Source organism: Arachis hypogaea, chromosome 1 (genome assembly GCF_003086295.3).
Source record: "Arachis hypogaea cultivar Tifrunner chromosome 1, arahy.Tifrunner.gnm2.J5K5, whole genome shotgun sequence".
Taxonomy (NCBI): domain Eukaryota; kingdom Viridiplantae; phylum Streptophyta; class Magnoliopsida; order Fabales; family Fabaceae; genus Arachis; species Arachis hypogaea.
The window spans coordinates 100,354,975-100,377,455 of record NC_092036.1 but is presented as its reverse complement, the minus strand read 5'-3'; the positions used below and the strand labels follow the sequence as shown (position 1 = coordinate 100,377,455).

Here is a 22,481-nt window from a genome sequence, read left to right as displayed (position 1 = left end):
TTAACTGTTTCTCCAATATTTTATTTTCAACTTATTTACTTGCGTGCCTGCCTTATGATATTTTCAAATTTAAACCTTTTGAATATCTCCAAACTATTTTCTGCTTGCCTAACTAAGCCAATCAATCAATCATTATTGCTTGATCCATCAATCCTCGTGGGATCGACCCTTACTCACGTAAGGTATTACTTGGTACGACCCGGTGCACTTGCCGGTTAGTTTGTGGGTTATAAAATACCGCATCAGTATTTTTTCCGTCCTCTTGCCTGATCTGTACCTCTTCAGTCTTTCCTCTGGGCTATGGTCGCAATTCTTCTTTAGCTCGGGTTCCCCTGAGCTCAATAGTATGAACCTCCTTGCCTTTACCTCTCAAGTTTAGGCTTTCATTGTAGCACTTTCTCACCAGTTTCTGGTCTCCCCTGATGGTTACAATTTTCTCTGGTGTTGGAAATTTCATGCATAGATGGGGGGTGGATACCACTGCTCCAAGCCGATTAATGGTCGTTTTACCTATTAAAGCATTATAGGCCGAACCCACATCAACTACTATAAAGTCGATGCTTAGAGTTTTTTATTTCATCCCCTTTTTCCAAAAGTTGTATGTAAGGGTATGAATCCTAGTGGTTTTATGGGTGTGTCCCCCAGCCCATATAGGGTTCAGGGTATGCTCTTAACTCCTTCTCGTCCAATCCCAGCTTGTCAAAAGCTGGTTTGAACAGGATGTCGGTCGAGCTCCCCTGATCCACCAGGGTTTTGTGTAGATGGGCATTGGCGAGAATCATGATAATTACCGTCGGATCGTCAAGTCCAGGGGCAATACCCTGCCCCGTCTTCTTTGGTGAAGCAGATTGTTGGGAGGTCGGGTAGCTCGCCTCTGACCTGGTAGACTTCTCTCAGGTGTCTCTTACGAGATGACTTCGTAAGACCTCCTCCAGCGAACCCTTTTGAGATCATATGTATATGTCGCTCTGGGGTCCGCAGCAGGTCTCTCCGATCTTCTTCATCTCTCTTCCTTTTCCCATGATTTTCCGACCATTCCATGAGATATCTATCAAGCAGGCCTTCTCTGGCCAGCTTTTCTATCACATTTTTCAGGTCGTAACAGTCATTTGTTGAATGCCCATATATTTTGTGGTATTCACAGTATTCGCTATGACTTTCCCCCTTCTTATTCTTGATGGGCCTAGGGGGAGGTAGCTTTTCAGTATGACAAATTTCCCTATAGATATCGACTAGGAAAACTCATAGAGGAGTATAAGAGTGATATCTCCTGGGCCTTTCAGGCCCAACTTTTTCTTTTTTCTTGGGCTCCCTTTCTTTCTCCCTTGTCGGGTTAGAGTGCCTAGGTCGCCAGCTTGGTTTTCGTAGCCTGGAATTTTCTTCCATATTGATGTACTTCTCAGCTCTTTCTTGTACATCACTCAATGAAGTCGGGTGCCTTTTCGAGATGGACTGAGAGAAGGGACTTTCTCGGAGTCTATTTACTAGGCCCACAATTACTGCTTTTATAGGAAGATCTTGAATTTCAAGGCACGCCTTGTTGAACATTTCCATGTAGTCCTTTAGAGGTTCTCCGACCTCCTGTTTTACTCCCAAGAGACTCGGGGCGTGCTTGACTTTGTCTTTTTGGATTGAAAATCGCATAAGAAACTTACGCGAGAGGTCGTCGAAACTAGTAACCGACTTTGGGGGGAGGCTATCGAGCCATTTCATCGCTGCCTTTGTCAAAGTTGTCGAAAAGCCTTTGCAGCGAGTAGCATTAGAGGCGTCGGCAAGGTACATTCGACTTTTAAAGTTGCTCAAATGATGCTTTGGGTCAGTGGTCCCGTTGTATAAGTCCATGTCGGGGCTTTTGAAGTTTCTTGAAACTTTCGCCCTCATGATGTCTTCACTGAACAGATCTTCTCCCCTCAAGAGAGAATCTTCTCGGTCACTGCGAGAGCTCTTACCTCGGAGATTGGATTCTAGTTTCAAGAGCTTTTCTTCAAACTCTTTTCGTCGCTCAATCTCTCTCCTTAGGTTTTTCTCTGCTTCTTGTTGTCGCTCTAGTCTTGTTTCAGCTGCTCCAACCGTCCTTGGTGGCCGTGGAGCAGTCCCATGAGATCGGCAGCATGAGGTTGTCCCTCTTTTCTTGGTTCGTGCACCTCAGAGGGGATTCCCCTTGGGTTTTTCACACCAGGGGGACCTTCTCGGTGTTGACCGCCTACTCCTTGCAGGGATATGATAGCTCGGTCATTGTTGACAGCGTCTTGCTGCTCTTGCTCAGACTCTGATGCAGTGTGTCCGTCCTCATTCTGGTCGTCCGCCATTATAGGGTGATCTCTTAGGTTACCGACAACGACGCCAATGTTACGTGGGTAACCTGAGGTAGGTAGAGTGGACTTGGAGGAAAGGCCCAAGCGTCAATGGAAGGGGATCTCCGGCTTGGTGTGCGCCTGGGAGCCTCTGTCCGAGTTGCGTGTTTGGAGAATGGGGGTGGTACCTACAAAGACATCCTGATGCCTAAGTCAGCAAAGGGGGTAAGCAGGCTTTAGAATATTGGAACTTAGCTTTACCTGAGTGTGTCAGTGTATTTATAGTGGTAATACAATAACCACCGTTGGAGTAGTTCCACTTCTGAAGGTGGATAACCATCCCTTTATCTTAGGGTTGTTGGGATATTTTTTTGGAAGTGGATTGAGAGATTTTAGGAACAGATACTTATTTGAATTAGTGTTATTTGTCAGCTCATGTCGAGCCTGACTTTTTTGGGGAGGAGCCTATGTCGAGCCCGACCTCTTTCGATGAGGTCGGGTGGGTAGTGAAGACTCATCTTTAAGTTGGGCCTTTTTGGCTTATTTAGACTTGGACCATAATGCTGGATCAGGATATGAATAATATACATAAAAAAATTTAAATTGGGACTTACAATGTACGAGGCTCTGCGTCTTGTCATCGCCACCATCACTTCTTCTTTTTTCTCATTTTTTATTATTGATGTTATTTTTAATTTGATTTATTAAACAAAATCTTAAATAATTAGATACTAAACTATTTTAAATTAGTTGAGGAATCAATTTATTCGAACGCTTAAATATATGTTAGAAATTCGAATTCTATTTTATATATTTTTATATATATATAATAATTCATTAATCAATAATAATTTTTTTAAACAAAATTTAAACTTACGAAGATAATATTTTTTATCTATCAAATTAAAAAAAATATAAAAAAATAAAATAGTTGAATACTGAATGATATGAATGCGTTAGAAAAAACAAAGGCTGAAGCTGAACAGAGTTTCATACTTTCATACGAAGAAGAAAAAATATGCATTCCTATTGTGGCATTGGCAACTAACAAGAGAAGAATGCAATTATGCAAATTTAAAGGTGAAGAAGAAGAAAAATAAAAATAAAAATAAAACTATAATTTTTTTAAGTGCGTTTAGTTTATATTTATATTTTTTATTTTTAGATTTTATAAAAAAAACAAAAGATAAAATTTTATTATTTCTACTATTTTTATTTTTTATAAAATTTAAAATACAAAAAATATTTAAAAAATAAAAATAAAAAATACAAATACAAATCAAATCAAATGCACCTTAAAATTGCAAGTAGAAAAAGATCAGATTAGGAGGCATTAATTAGATGTGAAATTATTAGTTGTTTCTCGCCAACAGATTCAGTACCAAAGAGACGTGTGTCACATGCACACAAAAATCATAAACCTAAACAGAATCGATTAATCGATTAATTACCAGAAAAGGACAAACCAGACCACAGATCATAATCATAGAAGCACTTAACCTTATCGCTTCTGTCCCATCATAATTTAAAGAAGAATGAGACAGCAATATGTTATTATGTTATTGGCCAAAGGAAAAGCAAGACACATATGCGGCTCTTATCCTATCTTCTCTGCTACCAATGTCCAATTATTGAAAAAGGATACATACGTCTCTCTCTTTTAACACATTAGTAAAGTATATATACAATGTTGTGAAAGGCCAATGCCTTCAAGTAGTGCCTTTCTTTAATTACCTCATGAATTGGATCTTATTATTACTTATGTTAACCAGTAATAGAATAATTCGAAATTCACATGACCAAAATTTAACAATAATCAAAATTTGTACCTACAAAAAACCTTAAGGTAATTATTCACTCAAACGTATCTGACCTCCATTAATCATTAACTAAAACACAGTTATATACTCAAAAACAAAATTTAAATCCTAATATTTATTTAAATATATGAGTTAGTTATTTACCTAATTCAAGTTTGTTGTCTTAAACTAAAATTTAATCCACTTAGTACATGAGTTCAATTCTTATCGTTAAATTCAGTTTACTACTATCTTACTTAATTCAAATGTTAATGGGATTGGCTCATTTTTAATTTTAAGATGACAAAGTTAAATATCTTATGGTGTTGGAAACACATGAGAAATTGAAAATCACTGCGATATATATGTTCTTCATACATGCATTAAATTTTACATATAATTCCCATAAATGCATTATTCGAGAACACCATGTTCCAGATTTCTGATAACAGATAGAAGCATATATTAATTAGTGAATGTAATTAACTAGAGTAACAATCTAACAATAGCAGCAGTAACAGCAGAAACATCGTGCATAGCATTGTTCTGTTGGGTGAGAGGTGATTTCCCATTGAATCCATTTTCACAAAAGGTAGCTTCATTAGCAGCATCATTTGCTCCATTTTCTGCAAATTTAGGATCACCTTTTGCAAGAGCTTCAGTGGCTTCTGGTATATCACCAATCACAATTGCGTTATACTTGCTTGCACATGAACTCAGTGCTTTACTTGGTCTACTTCTTTGAAGCTCATGGATCATGTTAATGGCATCATTTGCTTTTGATCTCATCACCTTCACCATTATTTGGGCCAGGCCATTGACGTCGGTGCCGGAGCTTCCGGGGTATGCTTTAAGAGATTGAAGGCAGACGTTGTAGTTTGGTGTTTTCTTGCAAGTGCTTTCCATGAGTTTTTCAGTGTTTGGAATGATCAGGGTTCTGCAGTGAGTTATTGATGGTAATGAAGTCATGGCAATTAAGAATAAGAAGAGGAACATAGTTATGGTTTTCAAGTTTGTCATTTTGGGAAGAAAAGAATTTTTATTGAGATATGACAATAAACTGAAAAATAGTGATGATTGATGAGTTTATTTATGAAGAAAATTGAGTTCTGTTTAGGGCATTTTATAGTGTTAGTAAGTTAGACTGTGTATGTTTTTGAAGATTGGAATTGAGATTAAGAGATTAAAATTTAATATTATATTTAGTGGTTAAAAAATAAAAATAAAAATAAAATTTTATTTTTGAGATACATAAAGACATAAAAAATTGAAATTTTTAAAATTAAGAACTGAAATTTTAATAATTTTTTTATATTTATATATATCTTAAATTAAATAAGATATTAAAATCTAACTCAGTTATATATATTTTATAATAAATATAATATAAAAATTTAATTTAATTTTAATTTTTTTTAATCTTTCCATTTTAGTGTCTCTCTTAAAAGCGGTTCAAGGAGCGAAACTTACTTTTTGCCAATTTGTGTTAGAAAACTTGTGATGATAGGGAAAAAGTCATTGAAATTTGATATTATTTAAATAATTATTTTGTATGTTAATTTTTTCTTCTGACAATTAAAGTTATATTTTTGTTGGCACGATTGGATATTAGTACAATAAAAATGTATTGTTTAAACTTTAAAATGTCGAAGATGAGCTGCCGAACTAAAAAAAAAAATTATTTTCAAATATAAACTAGTGAACCAAGATTGACAACATTCCTAAAACTACAAAGAAGATAAATTTAGATAATTTCTACATTAAAATAAAAAACACAATTCTCGATAAAAATTAAATTTTCAATGTAATTGTATTTTTATGTGACTACTTTACAATTTAAAAGAAAAATTGAAGCAATCTTTAGGTAAGATTTTGATTCTATGATGATCAATATTAATTTTTTTATTTTTCAAAATTATCATGATTTGATTGGCAACTTGCTTACAAACTTTAAACACCCACTAAACCTAGAGGATTTCTTCATTCTATCCTTTTTTATTTTTGATTGAACAATGATCTGAATATACTGTAGTTGCAATTCTATCACTCATACTTTGTTTGGATAGATAATAAAAAATAGAAGAAAAGAAAATAAAAAAATTATTTTTATATATTGTTTGGATAAAGAAAAAATAATAAAAAAATAGAAAAAATTCTTTTATTTAAATAGAAAAAAAAATAAAAAAAAGAAAATTATAATAAAAAAATTATATTAATATCTTTATATATTTTATTTTTTAATTGATCAAAAAATAAATTAATAATTTTATATTTATTTACACATTTTCTCTTTATTTTCATCTCATCTTTAAAAAAAAATATTTTGATGGGTCTTACAATTTTTTTTTTCTTTCTATTTCCTTTTCTAATTCAAACAACAAAAAAACTTATATTTCTATCCAATTTTTTTTATATTTTCTTTTTTTTCTATATTTTCTTAATCCAAACAAATTGTTGATTGGCCTGGATCCGCTTTTTCTTCCATTTTGATTCTTATATTCTCAAAAGGAGGTTTTTAATTAAGTAATTAATTCTTAATGTATGAAAAAAGGTGCATGTGATGAATTGCGGCAGTATTTGCGTGTAATGATTGTGTTGTATAATGCATGTATAAGAGGGGCGAATATGAATATGGTTTTCAAAAAGATGCACCAATAATGTTATCAATCAAATCCTATCATCATGCATTAGAAGCTCTACTGGTACAAGTTGGGAGTAGTATCATGCCATGATAGAATAAGTTTAATACTATCAATCAGGCTCTAATCAAGAGTTAGTTTATCAAAAATGAAATCTTAGTAATTAAGTTAATTGATAAAAGGGATAAATATTGTTTTGGTCCCTTACGTTGAAGGTTAGAATTGAAACAATTTCTCATCTAATTTTTTATTTAAAATCGTTATTAACGTCTTTTTTCGTATTAAAATCGTCCTTTAATTTTTTTCGGACAAAAATACCCTCACCACTACCAACACCTTTACCATCACCAGCGTAGCATTCATGATTCGAGGGAAACACAATCTATCAGCATAAACAGAATAGCAGCACACATAATACAGGTTACAATCGTAGAGAAAGGTACAAACTGCACTATGCTGTTGATTTAGCCCACCATTACATCGAACGGCGGATATAGCCGTTACTCTCAGTAGGAGAAGCTGCCAAAAACATCAAATTATCATCAAATTAAAGCAACAGAGAGTTCTAGAATCTTGCATGGCATAAGAAACAGTCTATAACTACAATAACAGATAGATACGGGGCCAATGGGTTCGTGGTGCCGAAGATGGCTTCCAACCACTAGAATAAGCATTGTTCCAAAGTTCTGCTAAACAGATCTGTTGTTCAATCAAAATAAAAATAAAAAACATGAAACTACGTATCAAGAACAAAAAATCGCTAGCGAATCTAAACATTCGATAGAAAATTCGCAAGATTAAAAAAAAGTCTGAGTGAGGATTTGCACGGATCTCAGAGCGATAACTGGATGGAACATTTGAAGTTCCAGTTGAAGAGTAAAACAAAGATACGGTGCAGATCAAGAGTACCAGAGCTGCAGCCGAGAGCTTCAAAACCATGGCCTTGAACCCTGACCCTACGCCTTGCTTTGCATGCTGCCTGTGAAAGCCAGCTTTGCAACAAATGAACAACAGCAATACAGTGATTTTGATTTAACTCCGAAACCAAGGTCACAATCGAGCTTGAATCTATGCGTTACTTCATCCCCTACCTCCTCATGGTTGAGATCCAATAGCTCTGTTCTTCTACGGATCCAGAACTTTCACGTTATTATTTGGTAGTGGACGAAGGTGAAGTAGGGAACAGTAGTTACTAATAATGGAAGAGAAATGGATGCAGTGCCAGAGCTGTCATATGTAGCGCCAGCAGGGGCGGTTGTCAGTGGCGAACGAGGGTGGAAGATAGAAGGCGAAGTCACTGTGAGTGAAAAGGGACCAAAATCCCTCCCCGTCCCCCTCCCCCTCTCCCTTTCCTCTTTTCCTCTCCCCACCTTCCCCACAACGCGTCCTTTCCCTTTTCCCCGTGTCTCCCCTCCCTCCTCGTGTCTTTTCTTTTTTATTATTTTATATATTTTTATTTAAAAAAATTATTTATAAAAAAGGGTAGTTTTGTCATTTATAAAAAAAATTATTATAAAGAACGATTTTAAAATAAAATACAACGTTAACGACGATTTTAAATCGAAAATTAGATAAGGAATGATTTCGATTCTGACCCTCAATGTGAGAGATCAAAACAATACTTATCCATTGATAAAACTATAAATAAAGGTCTTATTTTTTTCATTACAAATCATTAATTTATTGGAATTGCACTAGCATTTTGAGAGAGATGTGAATAATTTATAATTATGGCATTATGCTAGCCTTTTTTTCTATTAAAAGATTATAACTCAAATCAAAGTTCAATCTCAAATGAAGCAGTACCTAATTCAATATCAAACCGGTTTAATTCAAGTATCTGTATTTCATTCCATTTCAAAGCAAAACAATCCAATACTCAAGCAGAAAGCACCAGACAAAAGTACCTAACCTAGTAACTGCATCCAAATGAAAATCAACAAATAATTGTGCTCTATAATGTTAATTTACAAAATTAAACCGATACCATAACCTCCAAAATGAAGACATGATCCTAATTCCCAAAATCATATTACAAAATGCCTGTAAAAAAAAATCATATTAAAAAATAAATTTTTGGTGCATGCAACTTTACAGCAAACATTTGTTTAATTTGGAAAGAAATATAAAAGAAGTACATGTACTGATGTACAAATTGAAGAAGCCAAGAAACAAGTCGAGTATAACAAATGAACACGCTATAAAGACAAAAAAATACTATACGTATAATTTTTTTGTAAATTAAGTTTAAGTAAGTTAGTCTAACCTCAATAAAATTATTCTTATCATTTATTCACCCACACATTCGAATTTTATTATTCAACTTAGTTAAAAAAAATTGTACGTATAATATTTTACAAATAAAAAAATGAACACGCTATGGATTGATTTATTCGCTCTAATTAAGTTTAATCTAAAAGATAAAATTAGAATCTTTGTTTGTTAAGTAAACAAATTAATTTCACAATTAAAACTATAATTTTTACCAAAAAAAAAAAGAAAAAGAAAAAAGGAAAATTGGTTTTTGCTTAGGTAGCACGTGAGACGCACGTGCAGTGAAAACAAGATTAGGAAGCGCCGCTGGGCTAAATCACATTATCCACACTGAAATACAAAGTGTTTTTACAGCGACCGTTCGATTGAAAGCCACGTCAGATATCCATGTGAATTCACGTTTCAACGGCCGAGATGAGATCAGTGTTACAGAGAGTAACTGGAGCTAACAGCCCTGTCTCATCTATTCGTTCATGTTCAGATTTCGAAACAAGAATTTGTGATTTCTCTCATACTTATGTGAATATTATATATATATTTTTTGTTTTTTTCTTTTATGATTTGGAATTTGTAAGAAAGATGAAGGCTACGGAGGAATTGAAAGCGCAAGCGGAGGAAAACGACGTCGCCGTTCTGAGTGACGAAGATGAATATCACTCAGAGGACGAAGTAGATAATGGAGACGACGACGAAGATGATGAAGACTACGAAGAAGAAGATGATGACGAGGTGGAGGAGGAGGAGGAGGAGGAGGAGGAGGATGAAGATGCCCCCGACGGCGGTGATGACGACGAAGAGGACGATGACGAAGGAGGAGATGGTGACATTCAGCGCGGCGGTGATCCTGACGACGACGACGATGACGAAGACAACGACGACGACGATGAGGAGGATGAGGAGGAGGAGGGACAACAACAACGGAAAGAGGTAATTCACGTTGATTTGGTTAATAAACTTGATAATTAAACTGTTTGTATTTTTGGAAATTCGCTATTTTCTATTGAGCATCCATTTATTTTTCTTATTATTTTTTATTTTAATTATGACTCTGTTATAGCTTATAAGCTGGGGAATGTTTTCTTCGATCTAGCTTGATTTGCAGTCTTTTTCGGCTTTTTCTAGAAGAATGATTTTGGAAACTGTTTGTGAGTATGACAAAATCAAATTGTTTCGACAAATTGTTGTACTGTTGCAGCTACACCCAACACTAGTAGTTACTTATTATTAGACTGTACCTTTTGAAGTTTTTTTTTATTTTTTATTTTTTCCTTAATTGCTAATTTGATGGGGACGTTAGATAATCTCGCTATCATGTAATTTTCCTTTGTTTAAATTGAATTTTACAATTGTGTGCATGTAGATAAACTTTAGTTATCTGCTTCTAATGTGCTGCTGCTTTGATCTATTGTGAATCTACTATAAACTAGTATAACTCTATTTTGCCGTGCCTTTCTGCATTTGAACTACACTGACTTGTTATTTGTGAACCTTTTAGGGGGATTTGGGAACTGAATACCTTGTCCGCCCAACAGGCCCTGATGAGGAGGAAGATGCATCCAGTGATTTTGATCCAGATCAGAATGGCCGCCATGACGAGGATGAGGATGTTGAGAAAGACAATGTTCCATCAAAAAGAAAGAGGTCAGACAAAGATGACGACGAAGACGATGACGACGAGGATGGAGGAGAAGACGATGAAAGACCCTCTAAGCGATAGAGTTTGGTCGGTTCAACATAATATCACCATGTGTTTAACATATATCTCACAAAAAGAAAGTATAAATAGGTTCATGGAATTGTTTCTTGCTCATTTGTATTGTCATGGCGCAGCAACGTTATTAGGCCTTTTTTACTAGTTTGGTCGGTTCGTTGTCAATAATGGGTTATGGTTTGGTGATCTCTTGGTTATGGTGCAGCAGATGGTAGATAATGATATAATGTGCATTCCACCTCTAGATTTTGCTTCTATGTCCTGGCGCTTAATTATCATGTTTTACTTGCAATATATCCGGGATTTGTTTGAGTAATTGAGTAGCAAAATAAAGATTAATAGTGAAATTAGTTTTTGAAAAATGAGTTATTTTTCAAGTTGGTGTTTTAAAAATTTTATTAATCAATTTGGTATTCAAAATTTATTAATTAATTACTTTTGTTTTTCCTTATTCCATTAATAATCGTTGATTAACAACCATGTATATGTTAGTATATATATTTGTGCGATTTGCGAAAAATATTTATTTAATTTATGTTTTTATTAGTATTTTTTGTTTTATTCTTTATTATTTAATTTATATGAAAATCATTAGGAGTTGTAAGTTATTTTTTTAAGGCTCAATTTTATGGAAATGGATGCTATATGTGTGCTATTCTTCGATATGGAATCAAGGGGGACTAGACATATATGTGGGACAGAATTTTGGTAGATTGAGGTAGAAGAACTCGGATCGTCCGAGTTCTTTGTTACTAATGTTTTCTCTATCAAATTGCATGGTCTGATTTGGAAGGTGAAGGAATTAATTTTAGATAGGTATAAATCGGACCCTCCGTGTTGCTTGAGCTGGGGTTTTCACGTTAAGCAATGGAACATCAACACGTATGGTCCGAGTTGCATGTTGAGAGATTGTGAATTCACGAAGATTGAACTTGGACTCTCCGTTTTGGCTAATGGTGGCAATTTTTTTTATGAACCAGGACATGAAAACGCATGGTCCGATTTGATTTTTTAATATTTTTTTTTGAATCAGGTTAACCTAGTCGAAGGGTCCGAGTTGAATATAGAGGGCTATATAAAAGTGTGTAGTGAGTTGGTGGTAGCTTACTCGCGTCTTTTTCCCCTTCTTCAACGGCTGCTTTCTCTGTTTCTTCTTTTTGGGTTTCTTTCTTACTTGTTTTGAACCAGAAAATTTAGTAGCAAAGGTTATGGTCCTTTTTTGGTGATTGAGAGAAATGAGTGACAGAGTGTTACTAAAAGTGTATTATTTTGGTCAGATTTTGTTACAAACGTCTAAAGGAGTAAAGTTTATTTGTGAAAATCCACTAGATGTAGTTATTTCTTTTATCATCTCATTTGAAGAGCTCAAAGGTGTGATCTGTGAAAAAATTGATTCTGAGAGGGCAAGAAAAATATCATGTATTCTATACAGATATCCCATACCGGTGTTTGGTGGGTTCGTCCAATTTCAAAGCAGATATGTGACGGACGAAGCGAGCATGCAAGAGATGTTTTCAATCTATATTGAAAACCGGGCTCAGATCTCGTTCATCGAGTTGTATGTTGAGTTTGAACAATCTGAGGCCGACCGGAATATTCTACGAAAAGATTATAATAGTGACAGTGAAGAAGAGTTCGAAAGCAACTACGATGTGTTGGTCCAGATGGAGATGAAGATCAACGTGACGGAACTATGGATCCAGATGTGACAGAGATGGCAAATGCACTCGCAAACGATATGCCGTTTGGGGAGCCATCATTCATGCGAGTTTTGGACTTGGAAGCCATGCATGTTCCAGAGTTTCCGGAATACATGACTATAGGTACGTAACTCGTCGTATTAGTTTTTTTAGTTAGTTATTGATTTATTTATGAATAAATTACTATTTATTAACCATTATTTAATCATGCGTTGATGTCATATATGTGTTAGAGGTTGAACCGGTTGACCTAATCCTATGTAAATAAAAAATACTAAAAAATTTAAAAAATAAAATTCAAAATATATGTGTTTACTAACATTTTAAAAATATCAAGTTACTTTAAACCAATATGGAACATGAACAGTAAATATTTTATTATTTTTTAAGTTATACACTACAAGTATTTGTTAGAAAATAATAATAAAATTCTCTACATTATGATTATGAAAAAAATACGTGAGTTTCTAAATATCATTTAGAGAACCGGACCGTTTAGTATTCGGTTCATCGGAGGTGAGGGTCGAACCGACCGGTCCGAAGTGGTTTTTACTTCTGAGGTTCATGTCCTTATTTTGTTTAGAGTAACACATTAACATGATGTAAGGTTTGGATTTATATCGTACTTGATGCAGTGAATATTGATTTACCTTTATTCTCGGTTTTGAAAAATGTGTGTATTAATTTAAATTTTTCCCATGCTGGCTGTCCCGGCAGAAATTCCTATTGTCGCAGATGGTGAATTTGCTGTTGGGATGGAGTTTAGTTCCAGGAAAGCTGTTATTAAGGCGATAAAAGAGTATACCATACGACGAAGCGTAGACTACCAGGTGTATGAGTTTAAGCCGTTGACATTTTATGCCAAGTGTACACAGTATGGTTCAGGGTGTAATTGGCTTATTAGGGTTAGTCTGATCAGCAGGAAGTACTGTTGGATTATAAGGAGGTATAATGGTAGTCACACCTGTACTAGAGCCACCATTTCACAGGATCATTCAAAGCTGGATTCCATCACAATTGCAGAAGCAATAAAACCATTGGTTGAGGCTGACCCCTTGTTAAAGGTAAAATCGGTTATAGTAGAAGTGCAATCGAAATTCAACTACACCGTTAGTTATCAGAAAGCATGGTTGGCTAAGCAAAGGGCAGTAGAAAAAATATTTGGAGGTTGGGAAGCATCGTACGAAGCGTTGCCTATATAGTTTGAGGCCATGTGTCATAAGGAGCCATCAGCCGTTGTCTATTTTGAGACTATGCTTGCATATCAAGGCGATGACTTGGTCTGTGATATTCGGGTACTACATAGAGTATTTTGGAGTTATTACCCCTGCATCAGGGCATTCAGACATTGTAAGCCAATTGTCTAGGTGGATGAGACTCACTTGTACGGAAAGTATAAGGGTTGTCTACTAGTCGCAGTTTCACAGGATGGCAACAATAATATCGTTCCAATTGCATTTGCTATTGTCGAGGGAGAGACTTCTGATGCATGGCACTTTTTCCTTAGTAACATGCGTCAACATGTTGTCACTCGTGATGGTGTGGGACTAATATCCGACCGACACGAATCCATCAATGCAGCTGTGGATCGCAGTAACGGAGCTTGGTCACCTCCTAATATAGTTTTTCATATGTTTTGCATCAGGCATATAGAGTCAAATTTTCTGAGAAAGTTCAAGGCATCGTACCTGCAAAAATTGGTCGTCAACATTGGTAACCTTTTAGTAAATTTCACTAAGTTATTAACAGAGTTACCTTCAAAAGTTGTTTTGACATATGGTTTTGTCCTTTTTATATGTTGTTATCGTCCAAGATATTCGAGGACGGTGCGGGAGTATGAAGTGTGTTACCAGCATTTACGGGAATGGGGCGAGGCCTATACAAAGTGGTTAAACCGAATTCATCGCAATCAGTACGCATTGGCATTTGATGGTGGCTACAAATGGGGTCACATGACGACGAATCTAGTGGAATGCATCAATTCAGTATTGAAGGGTGCACGTAATCTCCCCATTATTGCTCTTGTGAAGACTATATTCTACAGGCTTAATGAGTTGTTCACCCGAAAAGGAGCGGAGGCAGAAGCCAGAATTAATGCTGGCCATGTGTTTTCTGATGTCATGACGTCGAAGTTGCATGCAAACCAACTTGCATCAGGAAACATTCAGGTTAGTTGCATTGACCGGCAAAATGAGGTCTTTGAGGTGCGTGAGATGCCAAGTGAACTGGAATTCGCAGTCGACTTACGAGGCCTTCGATGTGACTGTGGTGAGTTCCAAGTGGACCGTATTCCCTGTAGACATGTGTTCGCATGTTGTGCCAACCAGCGACTGGATTGGCAAGTGTATGTGCATGATGTGTACAGGATGGAACAAGTTAGGCGGGTGTATCGAGCAAGGTTTAGGCCACTAGGTAATCCTACAACATGGCCTGCTTACAACGGACCTCGGTTCGTACCAAATCCGTACCTGAGACGCGTCACGAAAGGTCACCCCAGGATGACGCGCTTCTTGAATGAGATGGACACGCGAATGTTATGTCGTCCTAGGCGATGTAGGCTATGTGGGGCTAAGGGACACAGTCGTAGCAGATGCCGTCAGTCAGCGGGTGCAAATGCCGACAGAGATGCTCAGTAGATTCACATTCTAAGATGATATTATATATGTAGCATCATATAGTATGAAAAGATTTGTCCATTTGACTCGAAAACGTATGATATATGTAACATTGTATAATATGACATGAATTCTCATATTGAGTTAACATGACCTGATATATCTAGCATTATAAATTACGAGGATCTAGCATTATATAATATGACATCAATTTCCCATCGGTGTTAATTTGATATGATATCAGTAGCAATATATGAACTTCATTAATACATAAATACTCTCAACATACAAAGTAACCTGACCATAGTCCAACTAAATAATACATAAAGACCAACACATACAAAGATCTTTAAACATAGTCCAGTTCATTAATACGTAAATAAGTTCAGTACACCACAACTATTTTCTCATTGACCACTTTACATCCTTTACAAAGTCCTTGCATTTTTTGGCGGCCTTTTTGAACACAAATGGAGTGTAGCGATTAGCACTACGACGTGGAGGATCAATCATCAGATTGTAACTTTTGGCTTTGTCATCCGGAGTGCGTGCCTCACCTGGATATAATTTTATAAAAACAATTAAATATAGTCCATTAGGTACTCAAAGCAACCTAGATACCACGTATCATCATAAATAACTAATCTATCATGTAATGCAAGATACACAACATAAATACCATCATTACGGGACTCTTCGTCCTCATTGAACTCCTCTATTTCATCCTCCTCATCAACATCCTCGTCATCCGAGTTGTCTACTAGATACGTATCGGTCTCTTGCTCGAGTGTGTTAGTATTTTCTTCAATGAGTCTCATGGAAACACGGTTAGGATTTTGACTATTAAGAACTCCGCGTCCACCATCACTCCTACTAGAGTCAACAGATACGAACCCTCCAGAAGCCACCGAGGAGGTATGGCACGGATACCTCGCATCCAAGGAATATCTACCTGGCATGAACTCAGTTTGATGGCCATATTGTGATTGTCCTGCATCTCCAGCCATGAACCCAAGCAACTGGCTAAAAGAACCTCCTTCACCTGGTTCAAACTGTGACATACCCCAATATTGTTGATGATGTGGAAATGATGGGTTGAACTGTGTCTGAGGTACATACTGGCCTGAGAACTGATGTTGTTCTTGTGGAAGCAGATTTGGAGGTGAATTCTGTAGTGAATGTGACTCCTGTTCTTCATTGTCATCATCCATATCCTGACTACCTTCATCGATATCCTGATTACCCTCATCCATATCCTAATTACCCTCATCATTCTCTTCACCCACAAGATTCGACAAGTTCAAGCGTTCCCCAAATTTGATCGGTACCAATGCATGTAAGTATCCAACGGATGCTGTGAAGGCATGGGAAGCTCAGAAAGAATGTGGTGATATCTGTTTGTCCAATGCATCACCCAACTGTAATGACTCAGTGTCGTGACCCAGTTAAGATTCTTAGGACCAGTCAGGACTTCTCCATGCGCCTTGTCCAAATTCCGCTCATCATGAGGTACTCCCTGAACGAAACCGAACTGTCGCCTATACCTATCGGTAGCATGCCACTCGATACATTCGAATGACACCAAGGGCACTGTAGCGCTCCATACAACCGAGTGCATATAGATTTCAGCAGAAATTATGTTCGGATCCACGCGATCCACAGCATACGCAACCCACACAAACTGAAAAAATAAAGAAAACTCATGATTACAACCCACATAACAATGACATTAACAATGCTTCATAAGATTTACGTAGGCACTCCGCCAGAAACTAATACTTTAATGAAAATTCACCTGGCCTTCCTGAAGTTCATCAAAAGCCTTCCTAAAGTCAGCTAGCTTCAGATATCTATATCGTCGGTCACCACGCTCCCAGTTTCGCCACCTAATAGGATACATTTAATTAGCTCTACTGAGTTCTAAATATCAACATACAGGTACATTTAATCATAATATTACCTGTTTGCTAGCGGAAAACTACGGGACTCCCTAGGAACCGGCGATAGATATGGTAGTCGGATCCAAGTCCAACCGAGCAGAAGTGTTAGGGGACCATCGATTTCCTTACAGTCAACTCGAGATGCCCTGCATAACGCCCTATAGAGGTGTGCTAGGCATGCAGATCCCCAACTGTATTGTATAATACTGCCAAAATCACGAAGCAAGGGTAGAAACTTCCAGTGCACACTTGCCCCTAATTTATCCCCAAACAAGATCCTCCCGATAAGCAACATAATGTGGCACTTGATATACCTCTGTATACCAATTTCATCAGTCAACTGTAAATTTTCTATAAGATCGCGCAGCCAAGTCAGTTTTATGCAGCTGCCTCTACAGTCCGACTTATGCGGTGCAACTCCAAATTGATGCAAACACTCCGCCTCCAAGGCTTCGAAACTACTCATTATCATCCCTGTAACTGGAAGTCCGTCCGTCGGAAGACCAAGAATTAGAGCCACATCTTCAAGAGTCACGGCACATTCACCAATGGAAAGGTGAAACGTATATGTGTCGGGGTGCCACCGCTCGATTAAAGCATTCACGAGTGCCTTTTGACATTGAACTACCCCAATTTGTGATGCATGATAAAAGCCGGTAAGTCGTAAATGCTCCTCCACCCTATCGTTGTACCGATCTGGAGGAACTAGGTGGTCACATGTCAACATTCTTAACTTCTACAAAAAACAAAACAAAATATTAGTCAACTTCTTAACACTTACTAACTTACTACTAAAATAAAATAATTTTTTAACCAGAACAACTAAAACAATAAACTCCTACCAAAATTAAATAAATATCATGATTACAAAATTGGTACAAATAGCTCAACAAGAAACAAGTTACTATCATAAATTCATTTACTAATTCCTTATAAAATAGATAATTCTAACTTCTAAAATTAATTATTAACCCTTCAAATTGTTCATAACTTCCTACTAATAATAATAATAACTAATACATAAATACCTAATCAAAATTCTCTACAATAACACATTTATCTTGAATAATATCTAATATTAATTAGTCATTTACTATTATTTAAACATATTATCCTCATTTATAAAAAATAATAGTGATCACTCTATGCCTAAATTCATTTTCTAACAACATTCATAACAATTAACTAACTTGCTAACAATGAAAATTATAATTAAAAAAATTAAAATATTTTCAAAGTAAGACTAACAGTTTCTCACAACAACAATAACATTTAGCGCTATTCATAACAATTATAGTTAATAATTTTAAAAAAAATTAAAAAAATAACCCCATTTTCAATAATAATTATAATAAAAATTGAGCCGTTGGGGCTCTCTCTTTAATTTGGTTATATTTATATTAAATAATTATAATAAAAAATATTAAAAAATCCCAAAAAAAAATTTACGTCCTTTATAAAAAAAATTTTAGCATTCTCTGTTTACATTTAAAATGTAACAACTAACAAAATAATAATAATTAATTTATTAACAATAATATTTATAATTAAAAATTAGTTAAAAAATTCAGAAAAATCATATAAATGCTGAAAAATACCAATGACCATTCTATTTATATTTCTAATTTGCACTTCTAATAATAACAATCATAAGAAGTAAAAAGTTAACAATAATAATTTTAAATATAAAATATTTAAAAATATTTAAAAAAAACTTACATAATCAGGATGATTGAAATAATGTATAACATGAAATTTAGGTCGATCAACATCTCTAGTTTTGTTCTTTGTTGGCATGCTTTTATTGCTTCCACCATGCCGAGAGGAGAAAGAAGAAGTAGAATGGGCTTCAACTTGAAAATGAAATATGAAAAAGTGATGTATTCGAATGGTGAGAGGGGTTAATGCATGAGTACTTGTTTGGTTTCAGGGTACCGTTTGGGGAAACGCTGCTGCGCGACGCGTGTCCATCCCCTTTCAAATCGGATCGTGCGTCTGCTGAGAGGGAAATCGGACGATCCGTGTAGGGTTTGAGAGAGATCGGACGGTCCGTATAGGATGTTGGAACTCGGAGGGTCTGAGTTGTTACTAGGCTGACACCACAAGTTAGTGAAGCCCCTCCCTCGCTCCCATAATGGAGTCCAACACCACTCCCGGTCCAATATTCAAAATAAAAAACGTCTTTTTAATTGTTCTCTTAATTTTTAAATAAATAAAAATTTGTATGTTTATCTTTTTAATATTTAAAAAATATATATTTAGATTTTTATTCATTTAAGTATTAAGAGGATAAATTAAGTTTTTTACTTATTATTCATATTTTAATATTCTAAAATAGTATTTTTTTAGTAGATATTTAACTAATTAATTCAAATAATAAGGTGTATATATTTTATTTATAAATGATATTAACTAAGGTCGATATCCAATAAAAGAAATATATAAATTAAATTTATTAGAATAACTAATAATTAGTAAAACTTTAGTTATTAAATATTAGTTTTTATATAATTCGAAAAGATATATTTTTAAAATATTTTAAAATAACAGAACGCGCTGCATTAATATTTTTTATGACAGAAGACTACTTGTTATAGTATAATATAATATAATGATATTATTTATAAATTTTATTTCTTAAATGAATATAATTTTGAATATAGGTACTGCTTGATTTGAGATTAAACTTTGATTTGAGTTATAATCTTGTAATAGAAAAAAAGGCTTGCATAATTATAAACTATTCGCATCTCTCATATTGCTAGTGCAATTTCAATAAATTTAATGATTTATAATGAAAAAAATAAGCCGTTTATTTATAGTTTTATCAATTATTTTAATTACTAAAATTTCATTTATAAACTAATTCTTGATTAAACCCTAATTAATAATACTAAACTTAGAAAAATACTAGAGGCTATTAAAGTTAAGGATAGAGCTAAAAATTTATTTGGGAAGAGTCAATATGAAAAATATAAGTTAAAAAAAAATTAAAATTAAAAAGAGACCAAACTAAAAAATTAAAGACTTAGTAGTACAAATTATTAATTTAAGAGATCATTATTTTTTTTTATCAATATAACTCTGTTATTGATTAAAATTTATTATTTTTAATCATTAATTCAATTTTTTTAATTTAATAATCTAATAAAATAAATAATAAATTTTAGTGATTCTTTACCATTACTCGTAAACTATTATATCATGTCATGATACTATTTCCAACTTGCGTCAGTAGAACTTCAATTCTAATGCAAGATGATATAATTTGATTGATAACATTACTCGTACATTTTTTAAAAACCATATGCATATTTGCATCTCTTGTAATTTTATACGCATTATGCAACACAGTCATTGTACGCAAATACTGCCGCAATTCATCACATGCACCTTTTTTTTATACATTAGGGATTAATTACTTAATTAAAAACTTCCTTTTGAGAGTATAATAATCAAAGTGGAACGAAAAGCGGATCCAAGCCAATTCAGTGATAATACGTTCAGATCATTGTTCAATCAAAAATTAAAAAGGATAGAATGAAAATTAAAAGTCCTCTGTTTAGTGGGTGTTTACCCTTGTGTTCTTATATAGTAACATCTTCAAGATATATTTTGTCTTAAAAAAATTTATGTTTGTCTCTTTATTTTCAAAGAAGGTATATTTTGATTAAAAACACACACACAGGCACACAAAGAATGAATGCAAAAATACTCTAACATTCAAGTTAATATAAAATTGATATGAAAATAATAAAATATTTAGATCTTAGAATTTATCCTTATTTAAAAATAAAAAAATTATATAAAATTTAAATTATAAATGACATTGATATGGCCGTTTGATAATTAAATTGGCCATAATAATTATTAAATTTGTCGGTTACAGACTTAAAATCAAGGTAAATAAAATCAAATTATTATTCATTATGTACGATAAAAACCAAGTTATTAAACTTGTTGGTTATAAACTTAGAATTAAGATAAATAAAATCAAATTATTACTCATTATGTACCATAAAAATCAAGTTATTCTCATTATACATAACGGATCAAGTTGAGTTATAGCTTAACAGATCATCTTGTAAGCAATAACTTTATTAAAAATTAGATAAATTAATATTGATCATCATAGAATCAAAATTTTACCTAAGGATTGTTTAATTTTCTTTTATATTGTAAAGTAGTCACACAAAAATACAATTACCTTGAGAATTTATTTTTTATAGGGAAAATTTTTTGTGTTTTTTATTTTAATGTCGAAATTATCTAAATTTTTTCTTCTTTATAGTTTTAAAAATGTTGTCAATCTTAATTCACTACTTTATATTTGAAAATAATAAAGCTTTGCCATTTTAAACAATACATTTTTTATTGTTATTATTATTAACAGATATTGTACTAAAATATTCAATTGTGGCAACAAAAATACAACTTTAAATATTAGTTTGGATTGTCTTTTTTATGTAAAAATAATATTTTTTAATAAACTATTTTTATTTAATTTTAAATTTGTTTAGATAAATCTTTTAAGAAAAATATTTTTATTACAAAAAAACAAATTATTATTTTGGAAGCCAATAATGCCTTATTTAAAAAAAAACAGAAGCAAAACAACACTTTTAATACTTAAAAATTCTTTTTAAAAAACATATCCAAATGCGAAATAACTTTTTTCTATTAAAAATATCTTTTTAAAAAATAAAAAAATACTTTTTTTCAAAAACCATCCTAATTCTCATTAAAAAAATTAGCATACAAAATAATTATCTAAATAATATGAAACTTCAATAACTATTTCCCTACCATCACAAGTTTCCTAAGCAAATTTGCAAAAGGCAAGTTCCTAACACTATAAAATGGCCTAAACAAACCTCAATTTTCTTCATAACAAATTCATCAATCATCCTTACTTCTCTGTTGATTATCCTATTTCAATCAAAATGACAAACTTGAAAACTACAACTACTCTGTTCTTCTTCTTATTCTTAATTGTCATGACTTCATTACCATCAATAACTCTCGGCGATGAAAAACTCATAGAAAGCACTTGCAGGCAAACACCAAACTTCAATCTCTGCGTTCAATCTCTTAAATCATTCCCCGGAAGCGCCACCGCCGACGTCAGAGGCCTGGGCCTAATAATGGTGAAGGTGATGCAATCAAAAGCAAATGATGCCATTAACAAGATTCGTGAGCTTCAACGAAGTGCACCAAGTCCAGCACTGACTTCTTGTGCAAGCAAGTATAACGCAATTGTGGTTGGTGATATACCAGAAGCCAATGAAGCTTTTTCGAAAGGTATGCCTAAATTTGCAGAAAATGGAGCAAATGATGCTGCTAATGAAGCTACCTTTTGTGAAAATGGATTCAATGGGAGATCACCTCTCACCCAACAGAACAATGCTATGCGCGATGTTGCTGCTATTACTGCTGCTATTGCTAGACAGTTACTATAGTTAATTTGTTAGTTAGTTAATTACATTCAATAAATAATACATGCTTCTAT

At 34.0% G+C, this 22,481-nt stretch overlaps 5 protein-coding genes across 5 annotated transcripts; 3 read left to right on the top strand and 2 right to left on the bottom strand.

Moving 5' to 3' along the window:
* Positions 1-4,437: 4,437 nt before the first annotated feature.
* LOC112703038 (cell wall / vacuolar inhibitor of fructosidase 1) lies at positions 4,438-5,283 on the bottom strand. Its single transcript, XM_025754344.2, has one exon. It carries the CDS (start codon positions 5,111-5,113, stop codon positions 4,580-4,582), a length of 534 nt encoding a protein of 177 aa, XP_025610129.1. The 5' UTR covers positions 5,114-5,283; the 3' UTR covers positions 4,438-4,579.
* Positions 5,284-7,184: 1,901 nt separating this feature from the next.
* LOC112703031 (uncharacterized) lies at positions 7,185-10,961 on the top strand. Its single transcript, XM_025754331.3, has 2 exons — positions 7,185-9,933; positions 10,502-10,961. Exons 1-2 carry the CDS (start codon positions 9,421-9,423, stop codon positions 10,721-10,723), a joined length of 735 nt encoding a protein of 244 aa, XP_025610116.1. The 5' UTR covers positions 7,185-9,420; the 3' UTR covers positions 10,724-10,961.
* A 1,449-nt stretch (positions 10,962-12,410) lies between these two features.
* On the top strand, positions 12,411-15,053 carry LOC140183766 (uncharacterized). Its single transcript, XM_072232750.1, has 3 exons — positions 12,411-12,540; positions 13,135-13,481; positions 13,785-15,053. The coding sequence occupies exons 1-3, from the start codon at positions 12,411-12,413 to the stop codon at positions 15,051-15,053; spliced, it is 1,746 nt and encodes a 581-aa protein (XP_072088851.1).
* A 1,279-nt stretch (positions 15,054-16,332) lies between these two features.
* Positions 16,333-17,699, bottom strand: LOC140183764 (serine/threonine-protein phosphatase 7 long form homolog). The gene is made up of 3 exons (XM_072232746.1): positions 16,993-17,699; positions 16,828-16,918; positions 16,333-16,713 (listed from the first exon to the last, which is right to left on the bottom strand). Exons 1-3 carry the CDS (start codon positions 17,697-17,699, stop codon positions 16,333-16,335), a joined length of 1,179 nt encoding a protein of 392 aa, XP_072088847.1.
* Positions 17,700-21,915: 4,216 nt separating this feature from the next.
* LOC112778617 (cell wall / vacuolar inhibitor of fructosidase 1-like) lies at positions 21,916-22,431 on the top strand. The gene has a single exon (XM_025822943.3). The coding sequence runs from the start codon at positions 21,916-21,918 to the stop codon at positions 22,429-22,431; it is 516 nt and encodes a 171-aa protein (XP_025678728.1).
* Positions 22,432-22,481: the final 50 nt, after the last annotated feature.

Coding starts and splice junctions, on each gene's coding strand:
- LOC112778617 (XM_025822943.3), top strand. CDS start 21,916: ATGACAAACTTGAAAACTACAACTACTCTGTTCTTCTTCTTATTCTTA.
- LOC140183764 (XM_072232746.1), bottom strand. CDS start 17,699: ATGTTGACATGTGACCACCTAGTTCCTCCAGATCGGTACAACGATAGG. Junction 16,919..16,992: donor AGTTTTCCGCTAGCAAACAG/GTAATATTATGA, acceptor GTATCCTATTAG/GTGGCGAAACTGGGAGCGTG. Junction 16,714..16,827: donor ATGAACTTCAGGAAGGCCAG/GTGAATTTTCAT, acceptor TTATTTTTTCAG/TTTGTGTGGGTTGCGTATGC.
- LOC112703038 (XM_025754344.2), bottom strand. CDS start 5,113: ATGACAAACTTGAAAACCATAACTATGTTCCTCTTCTTATTCTTAATT.
- LOC112703031 (XM_025754331.3), top strand. CDS start 9,421: ATGAGATCAGTGTTACAGAGAGTAACTGGAGCTAACAGCCCTGTCTCA. Junction 9,934..10,501: donor GACAACAACAACGGAAAGAG/GTAATTCACGTT, acceptor TGAACCTTTTAG/GGGGATTTGGGAACTGAATA.
- LOC140183766 (XM_072232750.1), top strand. CDS start 12,411: ATGGATCCAGATGTGACAGAGATGGCAAATGCACTCGCAAACGATATG. Junction 12,541..13,134: donor TCCGGAATACATGACTATAG/GTACGTAACTCG, acceptor CTGTCCCGGCAG/AAATTCCTATTGTCGCAGAT. Junction 13,482..13,784: donor AGGCTGACCCCTTGTTAAAG/GTAAAATCGGTT, acceptor CCAATTGTCTAG/GTGGATGAGACTCACTTGTA.